Source organism: Gouania willdenowi, chromosome 1 (genome assembly GCF_900634775.1).
Source record: "Gouania willdenowi chromosome 1, fGouWil2.1, whole genome shotgun sequence".
Classification (NCBI taxonomy): Eukaryota; Metazoa; Chordata; class Actinopteri; order Blenniiformes; family Gobiesocidae; genus Gouania; species Gouania willdenowi.
The window spans coordinates 25,422,856-25,448,863 of NC_041044.1; the positions used below are offsets into that span (position 1 = coordinate 25,422,856).

The following is a 26,008-nucleotide window of genomic DNA, read 5'->3' on the forward strand; positions in this document are numbered from 1 at the left end:
GTGTGTGTGTGTGTGTGTGTGTGTGTGTGTGTGTGTGTGTGTGTGTGTGTGTGTGTGTGTGTGTGTGTGTGTGTGTGTGTGTGTGCGCGCGCGCGCGCGCCAACTTGTATGTGACATGCATGATGATTGAATTACTCCCATTTTTTTACATGCATGAATATTACATACATTAGTGTGAAAGTGTTTGTCCCCTTCCTGATTTCTTACTTTTTTGTATGTTTTCCACACTTAAATGTTTCAGATCATCAAACAAATTTAAACATTAGTCAAAGATAACACAAGTAAACACAGAATGCAGTTTTTAAATTAAGGGTTTTATTAATGAGAACTCAACATAAAGCTGTGCGTGTGTGTGTGTGTGTGTGTGTGTGTGTGTGTGCTTGTGATTTTGGCAAAGCCTGCAGCAGCCTCATGATCTGTGAATTTCAGTGCTAATGAAATAGTCTCCTTTAAATTGATGATCCTACTCATTGTAACAGCTATTTTGGAACATGAATTACAAAGTCGTTTTTGATTGGAACTCATAAATTATTGATACATTTTTGTTAATGCTATTAAAGTTACATTGCTGAAAGGGTAATAGAGGCTAACAACATTGATTCATTGAAACCAGCGCATACTCGAAAGGACATAATGGCTGTGAAATGTCAAAGTTAAACAACAATAAGAGTGATAATTTGGTTTCCTGTCGGATTTGTAATCTTAACATTTGCATCTTGTGAAGAATTTCATTATCTGCTATCAGTGGTCATAGCCAAATCTTTGGAAAAATGGAGAATCAAAAAATATATTTGTTCACTTTCTATTTTGTTTTACCTCTCATTCACTTTGCGCTGCAGTTAGTTATGTGCAAAAATCTTGATTTAATTAAAGCAATGCATATAAGAATAATAACTAGAATATTTGCATCCTGAAGAAAATGCATGTGAGGATGCAGGTGCTGGCCCATGTTGTACTGCGTTAGCTTAGCGTTAGCTTAGTATTAGCTATCACTAGCATTAACATAGCATTAGTCTAGCATTAGCATTAACCTAACATTAGCCTAGCATTAGCAATTGCATAAACAGTGGCCTTGCGATATCATTAACCTAGCATTAGCATTAACCTAGCATTAGCAATAAAATAACGTTAGTCTAACATTAGCACTAACCTAGCATTAGCAATTGCATAAGCAGCAGCCTAGCAATATAATTAACCTAGCATTAGCACTAACCTGCCATTAACCTAGCAATAGCTTTAGCCTAACATTATCATTAGTCTAGCTTTAGCATTAACATAGCATTAGCACTAACCTAGCATTAACATTAACCTAGCATTAGCACTAATCTAACATTAGTCTAACATTAGCACTAACCTACCATTAGCAATTGCATAAGCAGTAGCCTAGTAATATCATTAACCTAGCATTAGCACTAACCTATCATTAACCTAGCAATAGCCTTAGCCTAACATTATCATTAGTCTAGCATTAGAATTAAGGTAGAATTAGCATTATCCTAGCATTAGCACTAACCTCGCATTAGCATTAACCTAGCATTAGCACTGACTTAGCATTAGCCAAGCAATAGCAGTAACCTAGCAATAGCTAATCATTAGCCAAGCAATAGCAGTAACCTAGCAATAGCTAATCATTAACCTAGCAATAGCTAATCATTAATCTAGCAATAGCTAATCATTAACCTAGCAATAGCTAATCATTAACCTAGCAATAGCTTACCTACCTTACCAGGTTGAGCTGGTGGCTTAGTGGTTAGCACGTCTGCCTCACAGCAAGTTTCCTCCGGGTACTCCGGCTTCCTCCCACCATCCAAAAACATGACTGTATGGTTGATTGGAGTCTCTAAATTGCCCATAGGAATGAATGAGTGAGTGGTTGTCTGTCTGTGTCGCCCTGTGATGTACCCCCGCCCAGTGCCCTATGAGCGCCGGAGAATGGCACCGGCAGACCCCCGCGACCCTGATAAACGGGAATAAGCGGGTATGAAGATGGATGGATGGATGGAAGATGGATGGATAATCATAAGGAAAAACCCAACAAAATTCATATGCATATACAATATATATTTATACACTAGAATGCCTGACTGTTCTCTGTGGATTGGCTGACAATGTTCTGGTTAACACTCTGACAGCTGCAGGCAGGAAGGAGCAGTGGAATCTCTTCTTCACACAATCGGTAAAACGGTGTAGGAGGAGTTAACGGAAACAAAAGAAAAAGACGGATAACAATAAAATGTACATTCTAAATATTAGTTTTGAATGTATTTTATCCAAAAATCTGACTTAATAATTTCTTAATGATTAATAGAGTTTGGATTGTACAGTAACTCCTATAAGCAGCTGTCTTCTTCCTCTGCTTCTCTCAGGGTACCACCACAGCCTCCCCTCCTCCCCGTACGCCTCGACAGCTGCTCACGAAGGTCAGAGGTTACCTCCATCTGGCACGCTCTCCTCTGAATACCTGAACCAGAGTAGCACCTTGAAGATCCTTCTGCTCATCTGCAACACAGCAGGATCTGGCCAGCAAGCTGTCAGGTATTCTAATAGTATTATAATCACATTAAGGGTTAGTGGAGGCTTTAAAGCCTGGCTTTTGAAATGATGGCCACAAGCTACCCAACAATAATCCATTCATAGCTTATTCAACAGTTCAGATCATTTGAGTTTAAATTATAGACGTGGTCCTGATGCAGTCTAACTAACATGATTACTTTGTTTTAATTAACACAGAGATTTTGAGACGAGTCGAGTTCTTCTAAACTTTTCAATTCTCCAATTAAAAAAAAATCTATTCAAAAATTAATAAAAAAAATATATTTTGTATACATTTGTGTTGTTTTGAATGAGGCTTATTGGCTGTGGAAAATCTTTGACGCAGTTTGTTGGCTTTAAAATTGGAAAAATGAAAGTGTAATTGAATATTTGATTGAATTCCTTAATCTATAAAATATATCCCCAATTAATTCTATTAAGTACACAAGCTCAACGTGAGTCCTGATCTAATGAAATGCCATTAGTGTTTTTCAGATTGTGCTTTGTTTAAAGCTTATTCATCTGCAGCGATGTACAGCCTCTAATTTCCTTTTGTTTCAAAGAATGTAACATAGCTCCCTGTTTTTTATTCAGCAGCTGCTGAAGACGAGCAACATTTTATTTAAAAAATTAATAAAATAAAAATATTTCCGTGAACGAATGGCCAACAGTGAAAGTTATGTATTTTTGTTCTTTTTTTATTTTGCCTTTTATAAGTAATTATGAAAAGCAGTTTAATAATGATTATCTATTATCTACATGTTACCCACCGTAATACCTGATTGATCAGTTGGATCAATAGATAGTACTTGATTGCGAAAAAGTCATCAGGTTTGTTTTGTGATTCAGTTTTAGTTTTATTATTGTTTTTAAGTGTGTAGTTATTCATCTGATTAGAGATTAAACAGGAGGATGTAGTTACAGGGATATAATAAATCTAAAGCTTCAGCCTGTGGGGGTTATTAAGGAAAACTTACTGCATTTTTCACATGTGGTGGACAATTGTGTTATATTTTGAATTTGGAGTAATTCAATACCAAATATCAACATGTTTATTTCAATGTGTTACAGAAACATATGGAGTGTTTAGAGCCAATATTGTAACTGATAAATAAAATTGAATTATTACTATAGTAGTTGTAGTTTAATAAACATATATTTCTGTTATTATGTAATAAGTACAGAGTCATAAAATGAAATGAGATGTAATGAAAATTCCTATAGGGAGTGTATGTAACTATGGTTATTTACTAGTAGAAAATGGTGAGGTATAGTTACTATTTAGTCCTTCCCTCTGCCTTTCAGATGTATGAATAGAATACAACTCAACAATGTCATAATATTTTCACATTGTTTTTTTACACTCATTCTTTTTGTCTGTCTTTTTTTAAATATATATTTAAAATAAACTTTTAAACATCGAATTAAATTATAAGTACAATCGTTGTGCTTATTCAAGCTCTACGATTAATTTTAAAGATTGCCGAGACATTTGGTTGTTGTTGTAAAGACTAATCAGTCCGTCAGCTCAGCTGTGTCTATTGTCATTCATCGCTAAATTGAAAAACAAAATATATCGGTACTCATACCGCTATTCTATCATGTGAGGTCCCCCAGGGTTCAGTTATGGGCCCCTTTCTATTTGCCCTCTACCTCCTGTCCCTGGGCTCCATTTTTAGGAAACACAACATACCTTTTCATTGTTATGCAGACGACACGCAAGTATATCTCCCAGTGTTTTAAAAGCATGTTTGGTGAAAATAAGGGCTACGTTTTCTACATTTGAATCAAAGGAAAACAGAAGTCATTGCTTTTAACTGCACCGCTGGCTGTGTCACAAACCTCAATGACACCCTCACTTTTGATAGTCAGATCAGAGCTGTTGTCAAATCAAACTTTTTTCATTTACGGCAACTGAACCAAAATCAAACCCGTGCTTACTCAGCAACATTTTGAGCATATGGTTTTTAATTGCATTGATTTTATGAACACTGTTATTTTATATTTTGTATTGTTTTATTGTTTGTGTTATAGTGTGTGCACTTTTGTCACTTTTGTACAGCACTTTGTCCCCCTTTTCCTGGGTTTTTATAGTGCTTTATAAGTGAAGTTGGATTGGATACTAAAGCTAAAGATTCACTTGTTTTTATTAATGATTTACAAGTTTCCTAATTAGTGCAGGTTGTAAAACGAAACACAGTCATATCAAGACAAGGGACAGGATGCAGTCACGTGTCAATGTTTCCTAAAGATAAAATAAGAATGCCATACATCCATTTAAGTGTGCCACAAATGTTATACATCAATTATACTATTATAGTTTATCATTATCTAGGTCATCTGTGTTAATCTGTTGTTATTTTTGCTGATTTAACATAAAAAATAGCAACTAAAGCTTATGATGGGTTTCAGTCAATACTTTTTTCTCCCTGTTGGGGGCAGTGTTAAACACGTTACCTGTATTTTATTTTATACTTCTGTTGATTCCGTCCAAAAATAAACAATACCACAGGATAATAACTGTTATATGCGTGTTCATATGCAGCTTTCTTTGCACACAAACGTCTCGCCCCTTTTTTCTACTAAAATCACTAAATGACGCCTGTCCTCTTCTGCTGTAGGTTCGGTCCTCCGTTCCTCATGCTGGAGGACAGAACTGTCTCCTGGGACCAGCTGCAGCAGAGCATCCTCAGCAAGCTCTATTACTTAATGCTAAATGGAACTCAGGCCCAGGTAAAGCCAGCACAATAACATAACATGTGTCTGTGACTTTTTAGTCTGTGGACCTTGTAACATCTGAGTGTGGAAGACAGTAGTGTTTTAACAAGAAAGCAATGTATTTATTATTTGGATCAATCAAACTCTTTGCTACAGGAGTGAATGTGCTAGTGACAACCAACCTCACAAAGTAACTCATTACTATATACTTAGTTTCTTCCTTGCATTCTTGCACTCGGTCAGTGGCATAGACGCGTTATATCTGCCTCCCTATTCACCAGAGGTGTCAAGATTACTGATATATCCTACTCAAGTAGAAGTACTGTTATTGGACTCAAGTACAAGTAAGTCATACATAAAATACTCAAGTACAAGTAATTAGTAGCTTAATTAAATAGTACTCAAAGTAAATATTACTAGTTACTTTCACCCCCACATTTATTTTTGGTAATAAATCTTGCCACGGTTCCCTAGCATACAGTAAACATCTCATGTATGAACTTAAAAAGGAAGAGACCAAATATTGCACAGTTGGAACTTCATTTATTTTCCACAAAGGCATCTGTATGAAACGAAAGGTTTGTCAAAATGGACAATTATTTCAAAACTAATATAACACCAGTTAATTAAATTCAAAATAAAATAAATATAAGTATAGCTAAAATGATGAACTCTAAAACTCAGAAAATAACCAGCATTCAATGCTGTTTTGGTGCAGTGCATTACGTTTAATGTGATTGGTCGGCTATGATGTGATGCATTTGATTGTTGTTTGGTTATTTCATTCTTTTGTAGTTTCACAATGTCCGTTGATCATTTTAAAACAAAAAATAATAATTTACTCAGTAACAGTTGGGTGTTGAAATGTAACCAATTACTTAACTTCTCTTAAAACGCACTTAAGCACAAGTAAAATGACTGATTTTGAAATATAGTCAAAAAAGTACAAGTACCCATAAAAGCAACTCAATTACAGTAACATGAGTACTTGTAATATGTTACTTTCACCTCTGCTATTCACTGTATTACGCTTTTTAAAAACAAAAAATCTGAATTTAAACTAAATCTGTTTTACTTACATTTATCTCTCTCAAATAAATATAGCATAGATCTATGCTTTTGATGTGTTATGATATACCAGTCCTTTTTTTTATTTTCTATAGCGCGTCACTTACTAAAACTTTGGTTAGTGTCGTTATAATAATGGAGTTTTTTTTCATCTGAAGCATGTTTTTGTATATAGCAGCATAAAAAGAAAAATTGTGGCTTAATTTCATTATTAAAGTTTCATTTTCTTAAGATTAAAGATGCCGTATTTTAGTTCTCTCATAACTGCATGCCATTATAACTGAAAATGATGTGTTGTGAAGAATAATGTTGGAGATGTGCACTCATGATGAAATAAATCAACACCGTGAGGCAAACATTCGCAAAACCAAATAAAGTCACCGTAAAGTGAAAATTAATTGTATACATTTTACATTAATGTATTGTTTTTCGTTTTCATTCAGTAAATCCAAATAAATAATTATCAAGTTGATGCCCTTCTTAAAGGAATAAAAAGGGTTGTAGTGCCACCCAGCGGTTTAGTTATTAAACTACATCATGGAAGGTTGAAATAAGAAAAGCAACCTGAAGTTATAGTGACTTGTAGTTAAAAAAATAAAAAAAACTCATTATTTAATTTTCTTGCAGTCATAGTCTTTTACTTTAGCTGTAGTATTAGAGTTTTATTTGATAGCTAAAGCGTCAATTTCAAAATGATTCCAACCTTTTCTTTTACTGGCTTGTGCCTTTAAACTGTCAACCCTCCAATAATAGAAAACTGCATTTGTTATTGTCAAACTCATACATAAAAGTCAAGTTTCAATTACATTTGATGGATTATATAGAATTCTATAGAACAGATGAGCTTTGAGGACAATAGGGTTTCTGGATGGGAGGAAGTCATTTCTTCTTCTTTATAAAAAGTGTTTTTCATACAATAAAATGTAGCTCAAAGTGCTTTTACAAAGTTAAAAAAAATAATAATTAATGTCTAATGTAGGCCAGTGTATATACTATACACTAAACCAGGGCTTACCCTTATGGACTATGTAAGGACCCTTATGGACTATGTAAGGACCCTTATGGACTATGTAAAGACCCTTATGGACTATGTAAGGACCCTCATGGACTATGTAAGGACCCTCATGGACTATGTAAAGACCCTTATGGACTATGTAAGGACCCTTATGGACTATGTAAGGACCCTCATGGACTATGTAAGGACCCTCATGGACTATGTAAGGACCCTTATGGACTATGTAAGGACCCTCATGGACTATGTAAGGACCCTTATGGACTATGTAAGGACCCTTATGGACTATGTAAGGACTCACATTGTAGGGCCACCCACCTTTCTGCCTAATGGTGTGGTAATTTATTAGCTGATGCCTCTCTCTCTCTCTCTCTCTCTCTCTCTCTCTCTTTCTCTCTCTCTCTCTCTCTCTCTCTCTCTCTCTCTCTCTCTCTCTCTCTCTCTCTCTCTAAATCTAGACTAACTTTAGCTTTATAGGCAAAGCAAGGCAGGTTTATTTGAATGGTACATTTCATACACAGGGTAACTCTGCTTTCAGACACGTCATACAGTCATAACGTTAGAACAGATTGAAATGAACAGCATTAACACAGTAAACCTGTCTCTGATGGATGCCTCATAGGGAATTTTGGTCTGATGCCATGATTTATAATACTGTATATTATTTAACTCACAGAAAGCCAGTGTAGGGATTTGAGACTGGGTGTAATGTTGTCCTTCTTTGTGTGAATATTTTTGCTGGTGTTTGTTTATTTATTTATTTATTGTCAACAATCTAACTCAAGAACTAATGGGTGGATTTTCAAGAAATATACAAAATGGAATGATGAACAGGTGATTGGATTTTGTGGATAATCTGTATCAGATTTAAAAAGCATAAAAATCCCAGTCTGTCATCATTGGCAAAATTTCAAAATACATATCTTGGTTCACTTTATTGTTTTTTTTTTTGAAATTACTCCTCAAAGCGTATCTATTCAGACTTGCCTTGCCGTGAAACTTTCATTATTACATATACTAATTTATTTTTATCATCTGTACTTTCATTGTAAAGTGTCTGAGTTTTCTGAAAAGCGCTATATAAAAATGAAAAGTTTGAGTTTATTTTATTTAAACAGAGACAATACATATTAATGAACATATACATGTACTGTAAATATGCAAGATTATAGCCAACGGCTAATTTCCATCTTTAGTCCTTTTGGCAGGTTGATGTCAACAACATAAGATAATAAAATCAATAAAACAAGTAACAGTAACAACAAGTAAAACAGTATGAGCAGGAGGAGTAATTACAGAGAGAGAAAACGTGTCTTTGAAAACAATGCTAAAATTAGATATTGAAGAGCTGATTAAAGTGCTGAAGTGTTAAAGTGTTAGGTGCATTATTATATTGCAGATTGCACAGTAATAATAAAGTAAATATAAAGTGCTGGTTGGTTCCACTATCACGCCACTAAGTTTCATCCGGATATGAAAAAAAATTGATTTTTCTCAATACCTTTGTAACATTTAGGTGACGATTAGGGATGTAACGATTCACTCAACTCCCAATACGATTCACGATACTAGAAAACACTATTATTTTCCTTTTATTTTTAATTGTCAAAAAAATCCCTTGATAAACTATTCAAAACAATGCAATTTAACTAAAAATAAATATTGAATGATATAAATAAAGGAATAATACAAATGAAGAAGAAGCTTATTAATTTAAATTCTGGTTCTATAGTAAACAGTGCAAAACTGCATAATAGTTCTTTTTCTTTTTAAAAGTGCCACTGAAAATGTATTTTGTGACTTAACAATTGGACTTTAAAAAAAAAAAACCCGTCATTGCACTGATTTATGTCAGAAATTTGTTTGTACCAGCAGATGGCGGTGGTAACCCAGTGGTCGGTTGGCATGCAGCTAATCTAGCAGTGAAGAAGAGATGCTATGCTAGCAGACAGAGCTAATAGAAAAACGTGACTTTTACAGATATTCACTTAATATTACAGATATTCTTTCGGTGCTAAAGGGGTAAGGAATCATTTATGAACATGTTTAAGAGTAGAATGCGGCCAGAAAGAAAGTAGTAGCAGATTCCGCCCGCCGCCTACACTGCTGAACAAGAGAAGGGATAAATATAGAGAGCCCTCTGCTGTTTAAAAAAAGTACTGCGATTCAATTTTCAAAGTATCGATGTCAATCGTGATACCTATGAATCGATTTTTAGCTGCCTTACGATTAATCGTTACATCCCTAGTGACGATGCAATATGGGGAGGGTCTGTGCTCTCTGAGTGCTTTCTAGTTGTTGTGTGATTCAGTGAAGCATGTTTTATTGTGTTTTTGTTTTTTTTTTTGTTACTTTATATCTGACACAGCTAACTGACTACACTTTGAACATCCTGACGCTCACAAGTCGGTTTTAACTCATAAATATTTACTTATCTCCTTTTTTTCTAGAATGCTGGAGTGCTGTTTAAAATTAGAGTGGTGGGAAGTTCATCAGCTCATAACTACCTTTCTCCAAAGGACGGCAAGCCACTGAATCACCCCGTGGTTGATCGGTACACACACACACACGCACACACACACACACACACACAGGCAGCTGTTAGTCCAAACAAACTAACCACACGTACTTTTTCAAATTTTGTATTTCAGCAAGCATTAAGTTACTATCTTTCCTTGTATATCAGAGCTCTATTTGCATAATTACAGCTCAGAAAATACAATTTACTTCAGAAAAGCAATTTCTTTTTTTGTGTAAATCCATGTGTAATGGTTTTAATGGTAAGAACGTAGGTGTAAATCTCAAATTACAACTGAGCCGCAGAGATTGTTAGAGTATTTTCAAAGGAATACGTCTGCTTGAGAGTCCATCAGTATTTCTGTCTGTCTGTTGAACCAAACACAACATCACGTATTCATTTCAGTGTTCCCTAAAAACACACTGCAGCCCAAACATTTACTGTCTATTTGCTGCTTATTTTTGTGTGAAAAGGCATCCAAGGGCAATGTCAATAAAGTAAATATCAGCGTTATCCTATTTGTCAGGCTATTGATTTAAATCCCTGCTTGAAGGGATTTTGCAGCGTCTACCTATGTTTTAAAACTGGATTCCACTCGAGAAATGAAGCAGTTGATTTCCAATAAAGTTGTTTTATTTCTGAGTTGATAAATTTGTTGATTTTATCATGGAAGAGGTTCAGTGTTCTCAGGTGAAAAAACTTGAATTGTAACAGAACTTAAATTATGTTTTTGCTTTTAAATGTGTTTGCACAAAACCTTATAGTTACTGCACTTTAATTTAATAGTCCTTAGACATTAAATGAAATAGCTTCCCAACATTCAGTTATAATTAACAATTTCATTCTATTTTTTTTAATAAACTTTAATACATTAATTCCAATAAAGTTTAAATTATGAAATTTTACCCCAAACTCAACTTGTCTAATGTATATTAATTTAAATTTAGCTTTACCAAATTAATTTTACTATTTAACTTTAATTTGAGGTTTAATTATTTTATAAATGTGGTTAACTGTTACATCATTTAATCTTATTTGATAAATTAACAACGATTAATGATATTTAAACATTATATTTAAATAATTTCATTACTTAACTGTTGAATCATTTAATGTTATATGTTAAATTAACAATGATTAATAATATTTCATGTTAATATAATGTAGTGTTGCAAAAGGAACTGGAGCCAATTGTAGGGTTTACTGACAGATCACCAGACCGTCTACGTACTGATCTACTTTAGAAAGAAGCAGATTTCCTGATACCATGCTACACATCTCTCAACAATTCCTATCATGCCTCCAACACATTTATTTCCTTTGATTTATTCACATACCAAGCAGTCGACACTAGACATGAAAAAGTAGCACTGCCTGTGACAATCAGCTTGTTTAAAATTCCAGCCTTGGTGTTCTCATCAAGCATGAGCTTCTCTCTCTTTAGAAATCACTACAAAAAGTGACAAGAGCACTTCCCTTTGCTGCATTAGATCTTTAAATGAGATGTTTGCTTATTCAGAGCTGAAAGCCTCATCTGATTTGTTAGAAATGTCTGTTTACCCTGTTGTCATGTTAATAATATGCTATTTTAATTGTATATTTTGTTTTATTTTAGAATGGTTTTGGACAGATGTATTTGAATGATTAAATTACGGTAATTATTTGGATAATTTCCCCTCTTTCTGCAGAGCTCTGAAGTTCTGCGGTCCTGGTGGACCTCCTCACGTGAAGCTGGTTATTGAGTGGGAGCCCAGTTTCAAAGAAAGGTGAGCACATCCACATTAGTCTCTCTCCCTAAGAACCTGTTCACCTTTATTTTCCATATGTCGGCTGTGCCGTGTTTATTTCAAAATGGAAACTTGCTTTGCTTTGTGTTGAACTGATGAAGTACTTTGATTTCACGTCTCCTAAGTGAAATATATCTGACTGTGAGCAAACATTTGGTCCCACATTCTGTCAACCACCTGTTGTGGTGTGTTTAGTCCATTTTGTCAAAGCGTTTTCAGATCAGCCGCCATGTGATCTCAGTAATGAGACCACATGGCGGTCTAGGCGGTCTCATGGCGCTTTGGAGTTGTCTATTTTACAACTCCAAAATAGACATTCTGCTTTCAAACTAACCACATTTATTGCCACAGAATACGTAAACAAGCAAGAACAAATGTAGTTTATACAATGGAGTGAGTGAGTATGTGTCAGGGTTGTTGTACTTTTTGAATTTGAATTTGTTTTTGATTTAATTTTGTTTTCAAATGTCTTTAATTTGTCTTGTTTTAGATAGTTTAACAAGTAATTAAATAAAAACAAGGGTTTGGTGGTAAATTAGCACACATAATTCAAGACCTGACAAAATATAATTTTAGACCGAGTTTACACAATACAGACATATTCAAGATTTTATATAATCTATTTTAGTTCTTTCCTAGTTTGTTCATGTTTCTTTGCCTTTTCTAAAAAAAAAAAAAAAATGATTGTCTTTATCCATGCTGAATCTGATTCTGAGGTTTGAAAAAGGAGGCGGTGAAAGCAGGATAACACATTAGATCGCTACATGCAGTTAGCCAGGCGTTAATTCTGTCACTGACTTCACTGAATTATTTAATTTATCTTTCTTCGTTTTGCTTCTCTTTCTATCATATCCAACTCCCACGCTTCACCTGTCAATCAGCCACTTCATGACAGACCACTGTAGGGCTGGAGTCGACCAACGAAATGGTTGGTCGACCAACACTATGGCACATGAAGCGATTAGTCAACTAAAAAAAACCAAAAAAAAAAAAACGGCATGAGCAGGTGCAGAGGAGGACGAGGAGAAAGAAAAAGAGAGGAAAATATTTTGTTTTGGCGTTTTGTGAACATTTGTGATTTGAAACTTATTCAAGCTTTAACCAGAACCCGACAAAGCAAAAGTGAAATCTACAGGTCCAACAGACATTAGGTATTCATATCCGTGCCCGACCTGAAACCGACAATTAAAACCTATTTTTTCCTTTTTGTTTTAGTGGTAAGCCTGCTTTTATTAATAAACAACTGTTAATGTCAACATCAGATCAGAGCACGGGGGAAACAAACACACGTCAAACACAGGTGTGCAGTGTGCCCCGCTGCGCCAGAGACAACAGTGGATCTATTTACATAATCTATATATCAAATATAAGGATAAAAAAATGTTCTTGTGCAGAAAAAGGATTGATTCAACAGTGGATGCTTGTGCTTCATGCCTGTCTTAATGTGTTCCCTCTCTGCGCTCTGCTATGATCTGCTCTGAGGACAGCACACTACTTTTTTTTTTTTTTTTTTTTTTTGCAGCCAGCACTTACTCACACAGAGCTGTTACTGGACATAGAATCATGTTTAGGCATCAAATAATATATATTTGATATTTAATCCTTATCACCTACTGTATATAAGTGCATTTCATTTCATTTTAAACAGCAGTGAAACTGATACCATTGCTGGTCGACCAATGAAAATCTTCATCGACCAATTAGTCGACTAAACAACCAAGGTTGGCAGCTCTTGACTACTGTGACGTCAGCCCCTTGTGATCCGGCTGTGTTCAACTTTGGGTGCAAAAAATGTGCACCCCAAGACAGTCTAATCGCTTGTATTGAAGAGGAGTTACTGGTAATGCGCATGTACAACTTTTATCGAGAGTGAATGGTATAGATTAGTGCACCCCAAGGCGGAAACACATCACCAATCAGACACATATGAACGAAACAACTTTACTCATCATCATTATTTATCTAATTCTGATTATCTAAATACAGATATGAATTTCATTTGTAGTATTTGTAATTGATTAATCATTTTTCTTTCTTTTTTTTTATTTCTTACTATTGTGGTAAGTGGTGGGGGCGGCGCCTCTATTGGCCAGCCGCCACATGTGTTCAACCACACATGAGCACTCAAGTGTCACACTGTTATTCAGCCACCGATTGGTCACCATTCCTGCTGTGTTTGTCTCCCAGTCTCTTTGGCAGCATTCAGGAGGAGGTAGTGAAAGACGCAGAGAGTGTGAGGAACCAGCAGCAACAACACCTCCAGCAGCACAGCTGTACCCTGGATGAGTGCTTCCAGCTCTATACTAAAGAAGAACAGGTCAGACCCCACAGCCATGCTCAACCCACATGACTCTGACATGTAGAACTTCACCTTGAGAAAAGAGGCACAATTTAGACGCAGCAAGTGCAATATAAAGCACTTTAAACGCACATAGTGGAGGTCGACGTGTTTGACAAACTGTCACTTAATTATTACTTAAAGTTACTTAAAGTTAGCGTAGACTTATTTAAGGGTGTCTCGGTTGTTCACCTGAAAGGCTTGCGTTGGTCTTGTACCAGGTTTGGGGTCAATTATACTTGTAATTGCATAATTGATAATTAATTACAATTATGGCATAATTATGATTGTAATAGTAGTTTTAAAAATCTGTTGCTGTCGTAATCGTAATGACGTAATGACGTAATGATGATAAATGACTTTTTAATTGTCATTGCCATGAAAATTCTAAAGAAATGATCAATTATGATTTAACACTAAACTGGTGAACCATGTTACAGTTCTATACACACATATGTAGTTAACAATTATTAAAATATATTTCGTATCAAGCTTTCCCACATTTTACCATTAAAACATTTTTTTAAACAGCTAACAGAAAGCTAACACAAGGCTAACTTTTATTTGGTTATTTATTTCAGGCTCAGCAATTGTGATTAATTGTAATTGAACTTTGGTAATTGAGAACATACATGCAATTGACTTTCTGAAGATAAAAAATAATAATTGCAATTGGAAAAAATGCTGGTCACTGTAATTTGTCACGGCAAATTTGCGGTTGACCTCATTTGGAGACATGATTTATTGCTCTGGTTGAATGATGGAGTCCAGGCGAGGCATTGATGATTTTATAAAAAAGATTTATTATAAAATTAAAGAACAAAGGAGTAAAAAAGAAGCTTCCATCCTGAAAGAATGAAAGGCAAAAGGCTCGTGGCAGAGCAAAAAGGCAAGACCCACTCTAACTAACAGTTTCACAGCTTAAGCTTTTATACAGATAACAGAAAAAGTTCCACCCTGAGGTAAGGAGAAGGAGGGAGTCAGATGCCCAACAGTGGAAACATTTGAGGATGATGAAGACGTGTATATTATGAGGAAGATTCTATCCTTCATAGTGTGTGTGTGCGTGCATATCTGCACGTGAGTTTGAGTTTTGGCCTTCAGCAGAGACTCTGTGTTGCACTGAGTACAATACGATCTGTACTGTTTAATCTAACATGATTCAGCTGTTCAAAAGTGCAAAGAGTAATGGAGTCATCATGTATTAAAACATGACAAATTGTACACATGAACACACATTTGACGATATTATGATGAATATAAAAATTGCCATAACAAATTGTAATTGAATTGTAATTGAACATGGATAATTGAAAGCAAATTGACCCCAACACATCAGTAGCCAATCAGAGCAGAGACTGCCTATGGACAGACTGTGGTTCCAGTCGTAATCACCCTGATAAATGGAGTTTCATATCATTCCTGTGACTTATTAAAAGCATCTAAACACTGTCTGCATGTCAGTTAATTTACAGGTTGTTTTGCTGATAGCTCTACTTTAGAAACCTGAGTTCACTTTTTCATTCTGTCCATTAGTGCATAAAAAAAACCTTGACGTGGTGGTTTGAATATTATTCCGCTAAGTGAGAAGTTAGTATGCTTTTATTTTCACACAGTGATTTTTACTTGCTTGATAGGCTGTCGACCAACAAAAACACACATCTACGTTTCTCTACCACATAAGTCCGTCCCTTAATTTAAATGTAAAGAAGTTGGACTTACTGTATATCCTAGAACAGAGGTGGGAAACTGATAACAGTCGGGTCAAAAGAATGTGATTGTATCACATCCGAGGACCATATTATCAACATTCATGTTAACATTAAGAGAAATCACAATTTTGACCATTAATACAGGAAGGAATGAATGCTTTTGTGTTTTTCTGTCATTTCTGTTGTTTTTTTGTGAGATTTTGTGTTTTCATTGTTGTTTTGTGTGTTTTTCTGTCATCTTTGCATATTTTCGTTGCCGTTTTGTGGTTGCTTTGTGTGTTTTAACGTTTTTCGGGCAGTTTAGGTTTTTTCGTTGTCAGTCTGTCAAATTTTGTTGTTTTGTTTTTTGGGTGTGTTTTTTCATTTTGTGTGTTTTTTGAGTAATTTTATGCATTCACTTTGGGGGGCCGGACAAAATTAGACTGACAGCCACATGTGGCCCCCTGGCCGCCATTTGCCCATGTGTTTGAAAGACATTTATGGTATAGTCCCTGGTACCAAGACCTTACTTTTTTGTAGTTTAAAGTCCAGTAGAAAAAATATAAATTGTTGCTTTTGCTGGTCTGCCTTTTTCTTCATAGTGCATCCAGCTACCATGTGTTGTCTAAACCTACCTTTGTGTTTAATGAAACTAAGAAATAAACCATAAAACAGGCCACCTTCTTTATTTACTTTGTGGTCAGATCAGTATCTAACCAAGCATGTGCATGTTAAGAATGCACTTGGTTAAAGTTCCCAACAAAAAAAAAAAACTGTGTTAAAAGTTGAATATTGCATTTTGTGGAACAATATTGATGTACTGAATATGAAAATAAAGTTGCTATTTCCTGCAAATGGTAAAAAGATTAAAAAAAATGAAAACAAAAATTGCCTTTTTTAACCTTTTAAATGCTAGAAGTGCATAATCAACACCAGCAGCTTCCTGCCTCAGAAATAATAGTTTCATTTTTTAAAAGTCCCTTAAGCTATAGAGCTATGCATGATACATACAAGCAGAACAAAACACTGATATACCATAATCTATATTTATACTGAACTTACACACTGGGTTTATGAAAGAAAGAACAACAATAATATCAGGTATGGCTTCTGCACATTCATTAATACTCGTTCTGTTTGTGTAATCATGTTGTCTTTTGCTGCTGATCTCAGCTTGCCCCTGATGACGCCTGGAAGTGTCCTCACTGTAAGCAGCTCCAACAGGGTATGGTGAAGATGAGTCTCTGGACTCTGCCTGACATACTGATTCTACATCTGAAGCGCTTCAGACAGGTAAACAAGTGCGACATTAATTTCCTTTTTTGCAAAGTGTGAATGCTGGAGTGATGTGGACATTGTATTTCTGAAATGTTGAACAGGTAGGTGAGAGAAGGAACAAACTGTCGACACTGGTGCGTTTCCCTCTGACTGGTCTGGATATGGCTCCTCATGTAGTAAAGAGAAGTCAGAGTATGAAGAACCTGGGTCTCACTCCATCTCCAGCTTCCTGGAAACACTCAACCAATCACCACCAATCAGCTGACATGATGCTCCCACATGAGTACCTCTATGACCTCTACGCTGTGTGTAACCATCATGGTGGGATGCATGGAGGACATTACACTGGTATGGTTCCATGCACAAAAACACTTGCCTTGCATAGATAGCATACGGGACTTACATTAAGTCCATCTTTGAATGTATTTAAATCAATTAATGGACCGTTTCTGACATGAACAACATCCTGTGCACCGATGTTGATTGTTTTGTTTTTTGTTTCTCTCATTTGGTTAAAAAATTTCATTTTGAACTCTGAAACAAAAAAAAATCTTGGTTTAGCCTTATTGGACATTTCTTTGTTCCTACCAGCTCAAAAATATATAATAAGCTTGTATTACATAATAGGGTAGAAGCCAAAATTCCATCACTAATTCTCAAACTACATGTGTCGTATAAAGCGCTAAATAAGTCGGGTCCATTTACCATTTAATAGAAAGCTCCAAGACTTTTTTCTTTTAGAACATTGTAGGAGTGTGATGATATCTTGATACGGCAATATATTGCGATATTTTTTCGCACGGTCGATTATCGATATGCTCGTGCTATCGATTTTTATTTTTTATTTATTATTGATTTGTTTTTTCAAAATCTATTTTTTGTTTACAGAAAGCACTATTGGAGATACTTATTCGTTTACATTGGTATGTTGACACTTATTTACAGAAATGTATTTCAGAGATATGAAATAAAAATTTTATACATAGATTGATTTCTGACCAATATATCGATAATAGCAGTATCGTCGTATTGTGAGATAATCTTTATCATGAGCTTTGTATCGTGTATCGCATCGTATCGCGAGGTACTCAGAGGTTCCCACCCCTGGAACATTGTCAAAATATTAACAAAAACCAACGAAAAACACTGTGTTTAGTATTATTTTGGTGGTTTCACCTCAAAATAAACTCAAGGCTGACCTTGAAACGCAACACAAATGTGTGCAAGAGATCAGCTTACTTCAAACCAATTACCCACAAACCCCCTCTATCCCATTTCTCCTGTGAGGCAAAAACCCTCGACCAAAAAAGTTAAGTGCACTCAAATTGATGTAAATTTTCTGCATCTTTCCAAAACTCTCTTGGCAGCACTTATCGCTGCTGTTTTTTGTCTTGAGTTTCACAAGCCATTTGACAAGTTCACTGGAATTTATCCTCATATAATTAGTGTTTACTGAATTATGTTAGGAGAGAGAGAGAGAGAGAGAGAGAGAGAGAGATACATATTACCAGCAATTCACAAAAAACAACAAAAACACCAAATAAGAAAAATATACTGAATAATAAAAAGAGCAGACAACCAACAACAAAATATGCAACATGACATCAAAAACACACACTAAGAAAGAAAAACACTTACTATTACCAGCAACACACGAGATTGCTAAAAATTACACAAACATAACAGAGAAACAACCAAACGACGCCAAAAACACACAGAGAGAATAATTTCAATAATACCAACCACACACAAAAACAAAACAAACAAAATTACACCAGAAACACACATATTGACACAGAAAATACACAAAATGATCATGATAGAAATGATCTTGATTAGAACATGAACTGAAAAAAACATTCTCTTGGTCCCACATCAGGAGGGAGATGACCATAAATGATAAAAAAAAAACTATAGAACTAAATCTATCCAGGACCAGGAGTCACTAAATACTGTTTCTTTCCACTTATTTACAAAATGAGATTCTTTAAAATGTGTGTCATCACTCATTCATTCCATCATTATGATTTATAGTTGTTTTTTCACAGTATTCTGAGCCAAATGTGGTAGTTGGACATATGAGGGTACATGGATTCAGAAATGAGAGAAAGCGGGTTTCAGCCAAAAAAAAAAGTGTGAGAACCACTGATATATACAGTATTACATCTTGCTTGTTTATGGGTTCTGTGGAAATAAATGTGGTTAGTTTGAAAACAGCTGTGTAACTGTAATGTTACTTATTTGTTCAAAGCTACACAAACCCTGTTTTTGGTGGAGTTGTAGCCCCCCCTGGAGAAAAATGCACCAGCCGCCACTGTCATGGAGTACTAGTTCCTATCATTACACTGCAGCTATCGTTGCAGTTTCATAACTTGGCCTGGCAACGCCTCCTGCTATCTTAGTGACAGTCACGGAGGCTGAAGCTGTGACAGTGATTGCATGCTGTGGCTGTGCTACGTCAGTATATAATGGGTATAACTAACTCTTTGCTGCGTTCTGATGCACTGAACCGCCTTTGTTAACTCATGGTTATTTTTTCCCATTTCTGTGCAGTATTTGTAGCTCATCTGTCATATCTGATAGACTATCTGCAGAGTGGCATAAACACTGCTTTTGTGACTTAACTAGCGCTGTAATGAGCAGCCAGTCACAGGGCCAAACTTTAAATGGCAGCACAATGGACACAAATGTTGGTAGAAAAAAGGTGAATTTATAAAAAGTAGTGACGAAAGACCAAGGTTGGGGTCAATTATAATTGTAATCGCATAATTGATAATTCATTACAAATTTGCCGTAATTATAATTGTAATTTAAAAAAATATGTTGCTGTCGTAATCATAATTAAATTGTAATTGAATTTAGATAAATGACTTTGTATTTGTAATTGCCATGAAAATTCTATTAAAATTGTCAACTATAATTGAATGCAAAGCTGGAGAACCATGTTACACATATACAGTTCTACACAGATGTAGTTAACAATTATTAAAATGTGTTTCATATCAAGCTTTCCCACATTTTACCATTTAAAAAATATATAAATCGAGGGGTATAGTGACACAATAAAGACTCAGATGTTCTCACCAAAAATATTAAGTTATATTTTCATTGATTAGGAAGCCTAACAAGGAAATCAATAGATAGTAAAAAAAATTAGATGATATTTATTTTTAGTGTATTTTACAGCTGATTTAGGACCTGTTATCATAAGAGACGCTAACAGAAAGCTAACACAAGAGGAAGGTTAACTTTTATTAAGTTATTTATTTCAGGCTTAGTAATTGTGATTAATTGTAATTGACATTTAGTAATTGAAAATGTAATTTTAAATGACTGAGGATAAAAAAAACAATTGTCATGTAATTGTAGCTTTGTATCGTGTATTGTATCGTATCGCGAGGTACTCAGAGGTTCCCACCCCTGGAACATTGTCAAAATATTAACAAAAACCAACGAAAAACACTGTGTTTAGTATTATTTTGGTGTTTTCACCTCAAAATAAACTCAAGGCTGACCTTGAAATGCAACACAAATGTGTGCAAGAGATCAGCTTACTTCAAACCAATTACCCACAAACCCCCTCTATCCCATTTCTCCTGTGAGGCAAAAACCCTCGACCAAAAAACTTAAGTGCACTCAAAGTGATGTAAATTTTATGCATCTTTCCAAGTTCACTGGAATTTATCCTCATAATTAGTGTTTACTGAATTAGAGAGAGAGAGAGAGAGAGAGAGAGAGAGAGAGAGAGAGAGAGAGAGAGAGAGAGAGAGAGAGAGAGAGAGAGAGAGAGAGAGAGAGAGAGAGAGAGAGAGAGAGAGAGAGAGAGAGAGAGAGAGAGAGAGAGAGAGATAGATTACTAAAACATAATTTGATTCCAGCATTAGATACTCATATAAAGTTAAATATCGCTAAGGACCAGACGACAAGACAGTAACATATCTTTTTGATGAATATATCTTACATATATTTCAAAGAATTGGTCTAAATTAACCCCACAACCCTGAAAAGCAGCAAGCTAGTCAGAAAATGGATGGATGGATGGTCTAAATCAGTGGTTCTCAGACTTTTTTGACTCAAGTACCCCCTTTGTCCGGCGACAACATTTTGCAACAACTGATACACATTTTAAAGAATCTCATTTTGTAAATAAGTGGAATGACACAGTATTTGGTGCAGTGGTCCCCAACCTTTTTTGGATCAAGAAATTCTGGCCACACCAAAGACTAGAATTTGTTTTTGATCATGTTTTTTTTACTGTATTACTAGATTTATATTTCACAATGTGAAAGTATAGGAATAGTTTTTTAAGAGTGGGATTGGTTTGGGATGGTACAAGATTGGGTTCAAGAATGATAATTAAAAAAAAAATCTAAAATCTTTTTTCATTTTTCAGAAATTTCAGGCGACCTCACTTAGGCTCCTGGCCCCAAGGTTGAAAAACACTGATTTAGTGGCTCCTGAACAGATTTGTTTCTAAAGTTTTTATCATTTCATCTCACACCTGGGGTGGGACCAAGACTGTCACTTTTTTTTGTTAATTTTCCACTCTCTCTCTCTCTCTCAAGTACCCCCTGTAGTGCCATCGCGTACCCCCATTTGTGAAACACTGGTCTGAATGATTAGCACTGTCTGATATTTCATTTTGACTTTAACTTGAGACCTAATGTTTTATCTCGGCCAAGGCTGTGATTAGACAGCTGTCGCTGGTGCAGCAGCTCTTAGTGTTAATTACATATCGTGTACCTGGTTTTTACGTATGCAGCTACTGAGAAATGTACAACTTTTGTGTCAGTAATGTAGTCTTCTTACAAATAACACTGACTTTTTAATCAAACTCTATGGAAACACATTTCCCTTGTAATACTTTGCAAAGTCAGGTGTGCTGTGATGTCCCTTTTTAATGCTTGTGCTTATTTTTGAATGCAGCATACTGCAGGAATTCAGTCGACGGTCAGTGGTACAGCTACGATGACAGCAGCGTAGACCTTGTGCCGGAGGAGGAAGTGTGCACCAGAGGAGCTTATATTCTTTTCTACCAGAGACGCAACAACATTCCTCCATGGTCAGCCAATAGCTCCATTAGAGGTATGTTGCAGAATAAGGAGTGTGAGAGGGAAAAGGAAGAAAGAAAGAGTGGGTTTTAAAAAAAAAAAATTTATGCTTTTCAACGTGTTACTTTTAAGGAAGACCAGAGGCAGCTTTGAAACAAATTATCTCAGATTATATTTTGGAGCCATTTTCAAATTGTAGGTATATAAGAAAATTGATCAAAGTAGTGTTTCAACTGTGTGATTTTGTTTGAACATTTTTTCTACCTATCCTAATATACTTCAAAGGTTTCATCTCCTCCCTTAGCAAATATGGCTCTACAGCAAGAAATCAAAGACAGAAGTTCTCCATCAGACATGGGCAACTGGCTACCCAGAAGCCCACAGGCGGCTTTTGGTTTATTTTTGTGTGGCCCCCAAAGTAAACACACGAAATAACAACGAAATGTACAAAACAACAGCAAAAAGGCAAAAAAAGACATAAAAATGACAAATAATTGCACAAAAGGACATCAAAACACAGGAATCTACTATAAAAACACATAAGACATCTACATATACACAGAATACACAAAAAAAAACACAAAATAACAACAAAAATGTACAAAATGATTTGTGTAAAACACAAAAGTAGAAAGAAAACGTATAAAGCAACAGCAAAAGCTGACAAAACCCCTTGTTCGTTCCTGTATTAATGCTGATATTTGTCATTATTTTAAATGCCTTGATCATACACTGTACATTTTTGTGGCCCTCGCTGTAGTAAAAGTTGTCCATCCCTGCTCTACAACCAATGTGATGTCATTTTTTTGTCACTCGCACTCACATGCATTTACTTTTCTTGCCGCACTGCAAAGTTATCAAATGATTGCCCCATATCAACACTGTATTTGCATTTATTTATTTTTCATTATTTGTACAGGCTCCACCAGTTCATCGATGTCCGATCACTGGTTGATCAGGTTGGCCGGGGACAGTAAGAGAGGCAGTCTGGTCTCTCGGTCCTCCACCACCTGTCCATCTTCTGTACCAGACTCTCCAGAGTCTCCAGTCTTCCTTGACAATAGCCTTAATGAAGACAGAGGTAATGTGATGTTAAAATATGTTTTCTGTGTTATGCTGAAATCCATGTGAAAGTTAATATTATATTATTTTTCTTCACATCTCTCAGGAAAATCTGAGAGTAAGCCATTTGTCAGGGGACTTAAGGGTCGCAGTGCAAGCATGAGGGCCCCCAGCAAAACCAGGGACACCCTAAGCAAACTGTTTCCTCTTCGTTGGTCCTTTGGATCCAAGGACAGAAGAAAACATGACCCAGTGCCTCCACCTTCCCAGGATCCTGCCCCTGCAGAGCTGGTCCAGTATTTGGAATCCGGACGACGCCCACGGTGCACGAAGGATTCAATAGTAACGCTGATGAGTGAATCACGCAGTTCAAAAGAAGCTGCTGCTGCTGCTGCAGCACAGTCTTCTGGTGTTTGGAGAACAGGAGATAATTCATCATATCCACAAGTACCAGAGGGCCAGAGTCGACCTTCAGATAGGACTAGGAGTCTGAAGCAAGTGAAGGAAAGCCATCAGAGAGATGAGAGTACAGCAGAGACAAGCAGCAGCTTTAGCAGTAACACACTAACCAGGAGGAAGGAGGACAGGAAGCACAACTCTGCCAAATCATCTCATGGTACAGAGACTAAGCAGAGTTCTAGTGCTAGAGTCCAGCCCAGCTGTAGTACACCAAGCCTTAATGATGGGACTATGAGAAGACCAAAGAGCAATGGGCATAAAATACAAACTGCACATGAAAAAGCCTCCAAATCCAAAAGGGAAGATGTCCCCAAAAGCCATGAAGGATTGCTCTCTTTTATAAAAGGTAACTTTCTAAAGAAAGATGCAAGAAGGTCCAAAGAAGATACCTCAATGAGAGGACAAGATGAAAATGGAGGCCCAAGAAGCGCGTCAGGGCTGTCACTGTCTAATGGAACAGCAGGAGGCAGGACTCGAGTGCACGGAAACAAATCTAATCAATCCAGTTATGTAACGGATGAGACGGTATCTGGCAATGGTAGACAGACGACAGCGAGCATCAAACGCTCCCAGAGCTCCTCTAACATCCCCACCAAAGCAGAGCAAAGCATGCGCAGGACGGCGTCTCTGCATCGTAATGGGACGTTAGCAACACCTGCATTCTCCCACAGCCCAACAACTGACAAGCAATCCTACGGTACCCTGCAAAGAAGCCGTTACACTAGCACCTCACCGGGCCGGAAAAGGACAGTCCCAGAGTCCAGTTTCTAACGCTGATATTTATAACGCATCGGTACACCCACACAGAAGGCCTTTTACATGTCATGAAGATGCCATGTTAAAGATATTAGCAATATAGCTTCATTAAAGCTTTTAAATTCCTAGTTATTGTGTAATTTGCACGAGAGCAGGTAGAGTAAATGAAGGATCCTTAAACATGAGGACATTAAAGCTGATATCTTGAGTTTCTGAGAAATCTATGTTTGTTTGATTCTTTTGAAATGTCAAAAAATACCTACCTAGTCTTTTACTATGGTCTACTGCCGGTAGTCATTCATATACGTTAATGTATATAAGTTCCTCCTTCGTCCTATAGACCCCTATACAAATGGAAACGATCGCTGTGATCGTCCAGCCAATAGGCTTTGACTTCCTGTTTTTGGGACTGTCAATCAAAGTGAATGCAGGAACTGTGCACAGAAACAAGGCCGCGCGTCACAACAGCAAACAGGTAAATATGATTTTGGCTCTTACCTGACACATAGACCTATATCAATGTGACTCGATGCAACCTTGTTATGTTCCGCGTGCAGAAAAGTAGAGGCGTGGCTTCTGGTAGATTGGCAGGGGAGGAAGTGAGGCTGTTTGGGGCGGGACATCGAGACGTTTCTCAGAAACTCCAAATATCAGCTTTAAGTGAGAATTATCAGGGGGAATATGTCTTTATCTTGCTTTTTATGATGTAACACAAAGTGCCTTGAGAACTACTATGCAGTTTTTTTTTTTTTTACTAATGTCTGGAAGCACAGAAATATACGTGCACAAGTTCACTTAAGTTAAATGTGCCAATGTCTTGTTTTTTTGGGGCTTATTTAACACATGAAGTTGCACTGATCATTATCATATGGAAAATAGTCCATGACTGTGAGTAATGGAGTGGTAAATAACCAGTCACTCAAACGTCACATTTTAGTTTTTTCACTTATTATTTTAATCCTTTTATAGAAAAATATAGAGATTCAAAAGCTGTTTTTTGACAAAATGATTAGTTCACACTGGCTTCACTTATGTTCAATTTTATGTGTCACCACAATTAACAAAGAAGAGTTGTTGGATATGCAAACTACAGCCCCACTATGCTCCGGATTAACACATCAAGTGTCTTTGATTTCCCTTTAATGCATGATTTGACATCCAGTTAACTCTGTCTTCAAAGCAAGTATGTTCTTCAAGATCTTCTTTCGCAGGGCTGTTCATTTTTCACTAATTTGAATAAAAAAAAGTGATTCTGAATATTAGAATGTGAAATATGACTTTCATTTATGAGAATCAGCGATTCTGTACCTTTTCAAGGACAATCTTTCATTACCAAAACAAAGAGGAGGAATTTATTTTTCTGGCGAGACCAGCAGCAGGTTTTAACAATGTGTAGCCATAACATCAAATATGACACTCTGAAAAACAGATGAAAATAGAAGATATTTTCTCGCTCTGGCCACGAACATAAATAAATCTGTCAATGCATGTGAAGCTAGGAGAGATTTCTCATGAGAGCTGCTCATTACATTGTTTGTTTAGTACCTCCTCCAAAGAGGTCATATCTTTTCCCCTGCATTTATGTATTTGTTTGTTAGAAGAGTTAAGCCAAAAGTACTTGAAGGATTTTGACAAAATTTTAACCAAATATAGACCTTACGCCATTCCATTCCATTAAATTTGGGAGAGAATCAATAACTGATTCTGGATCAGTTTCAAAATTTCAAACATTCACATC

General features: G+C 36.1%; 1 protein-coding gene across 1 annotated transcript in view; it reads left to right on the plus strand.

Annotated features, from left to right (window-relative positions):
* usp43a (ubiquitin specific peptidase 43a) overlaps positions 1-24,580 on the plus strand; it is an 87,365-nt gene extending 62,785 nt beyond the window's left edge. Inside the window, exons 8-17 of the mRNA XM_028452057.1 lie at positions 2,367-2,535; positions 5,154-5,265; positions 9,781-9,884; positions 11,537-11,614; positions 13,823-13,952; positions 16,838-16,957; positions 17,044-17,290; positions 21,869-22,027; positions 22,913-23,074; positions 23,162-24,580. Of these exons, the coding sequence (XP_028307858.1) occupies positions 2,367-2,535; positions 5,154-5,265; positions 9,781-9,884; positions 11,537-11,614; positions 13,823-13,952; positions 16,838-16,957; positions 17,044-17,290; positions 21,869-22,027; positions 22,913-23,074; positions 23,162-24,285 (2,405 nt within the window). The 3' untranslated portion in view covers positions 24,286-24,580. The remainder of the gene's footprint in view (positions 1-2,366; positions 2,536-5,153; positions 5,266-9,780; positions 9,885-11,536; positions 11,615-13,822; positions 13,953-16,837; positions 16,958-17,043; positions 17,291-21,868; positions 22,028-22,912; positions 23,075-23,161) is intronic.
* The last annotated feature ends 1,428 nt before the right edge of the window (positions 24,581-26,008 follow it).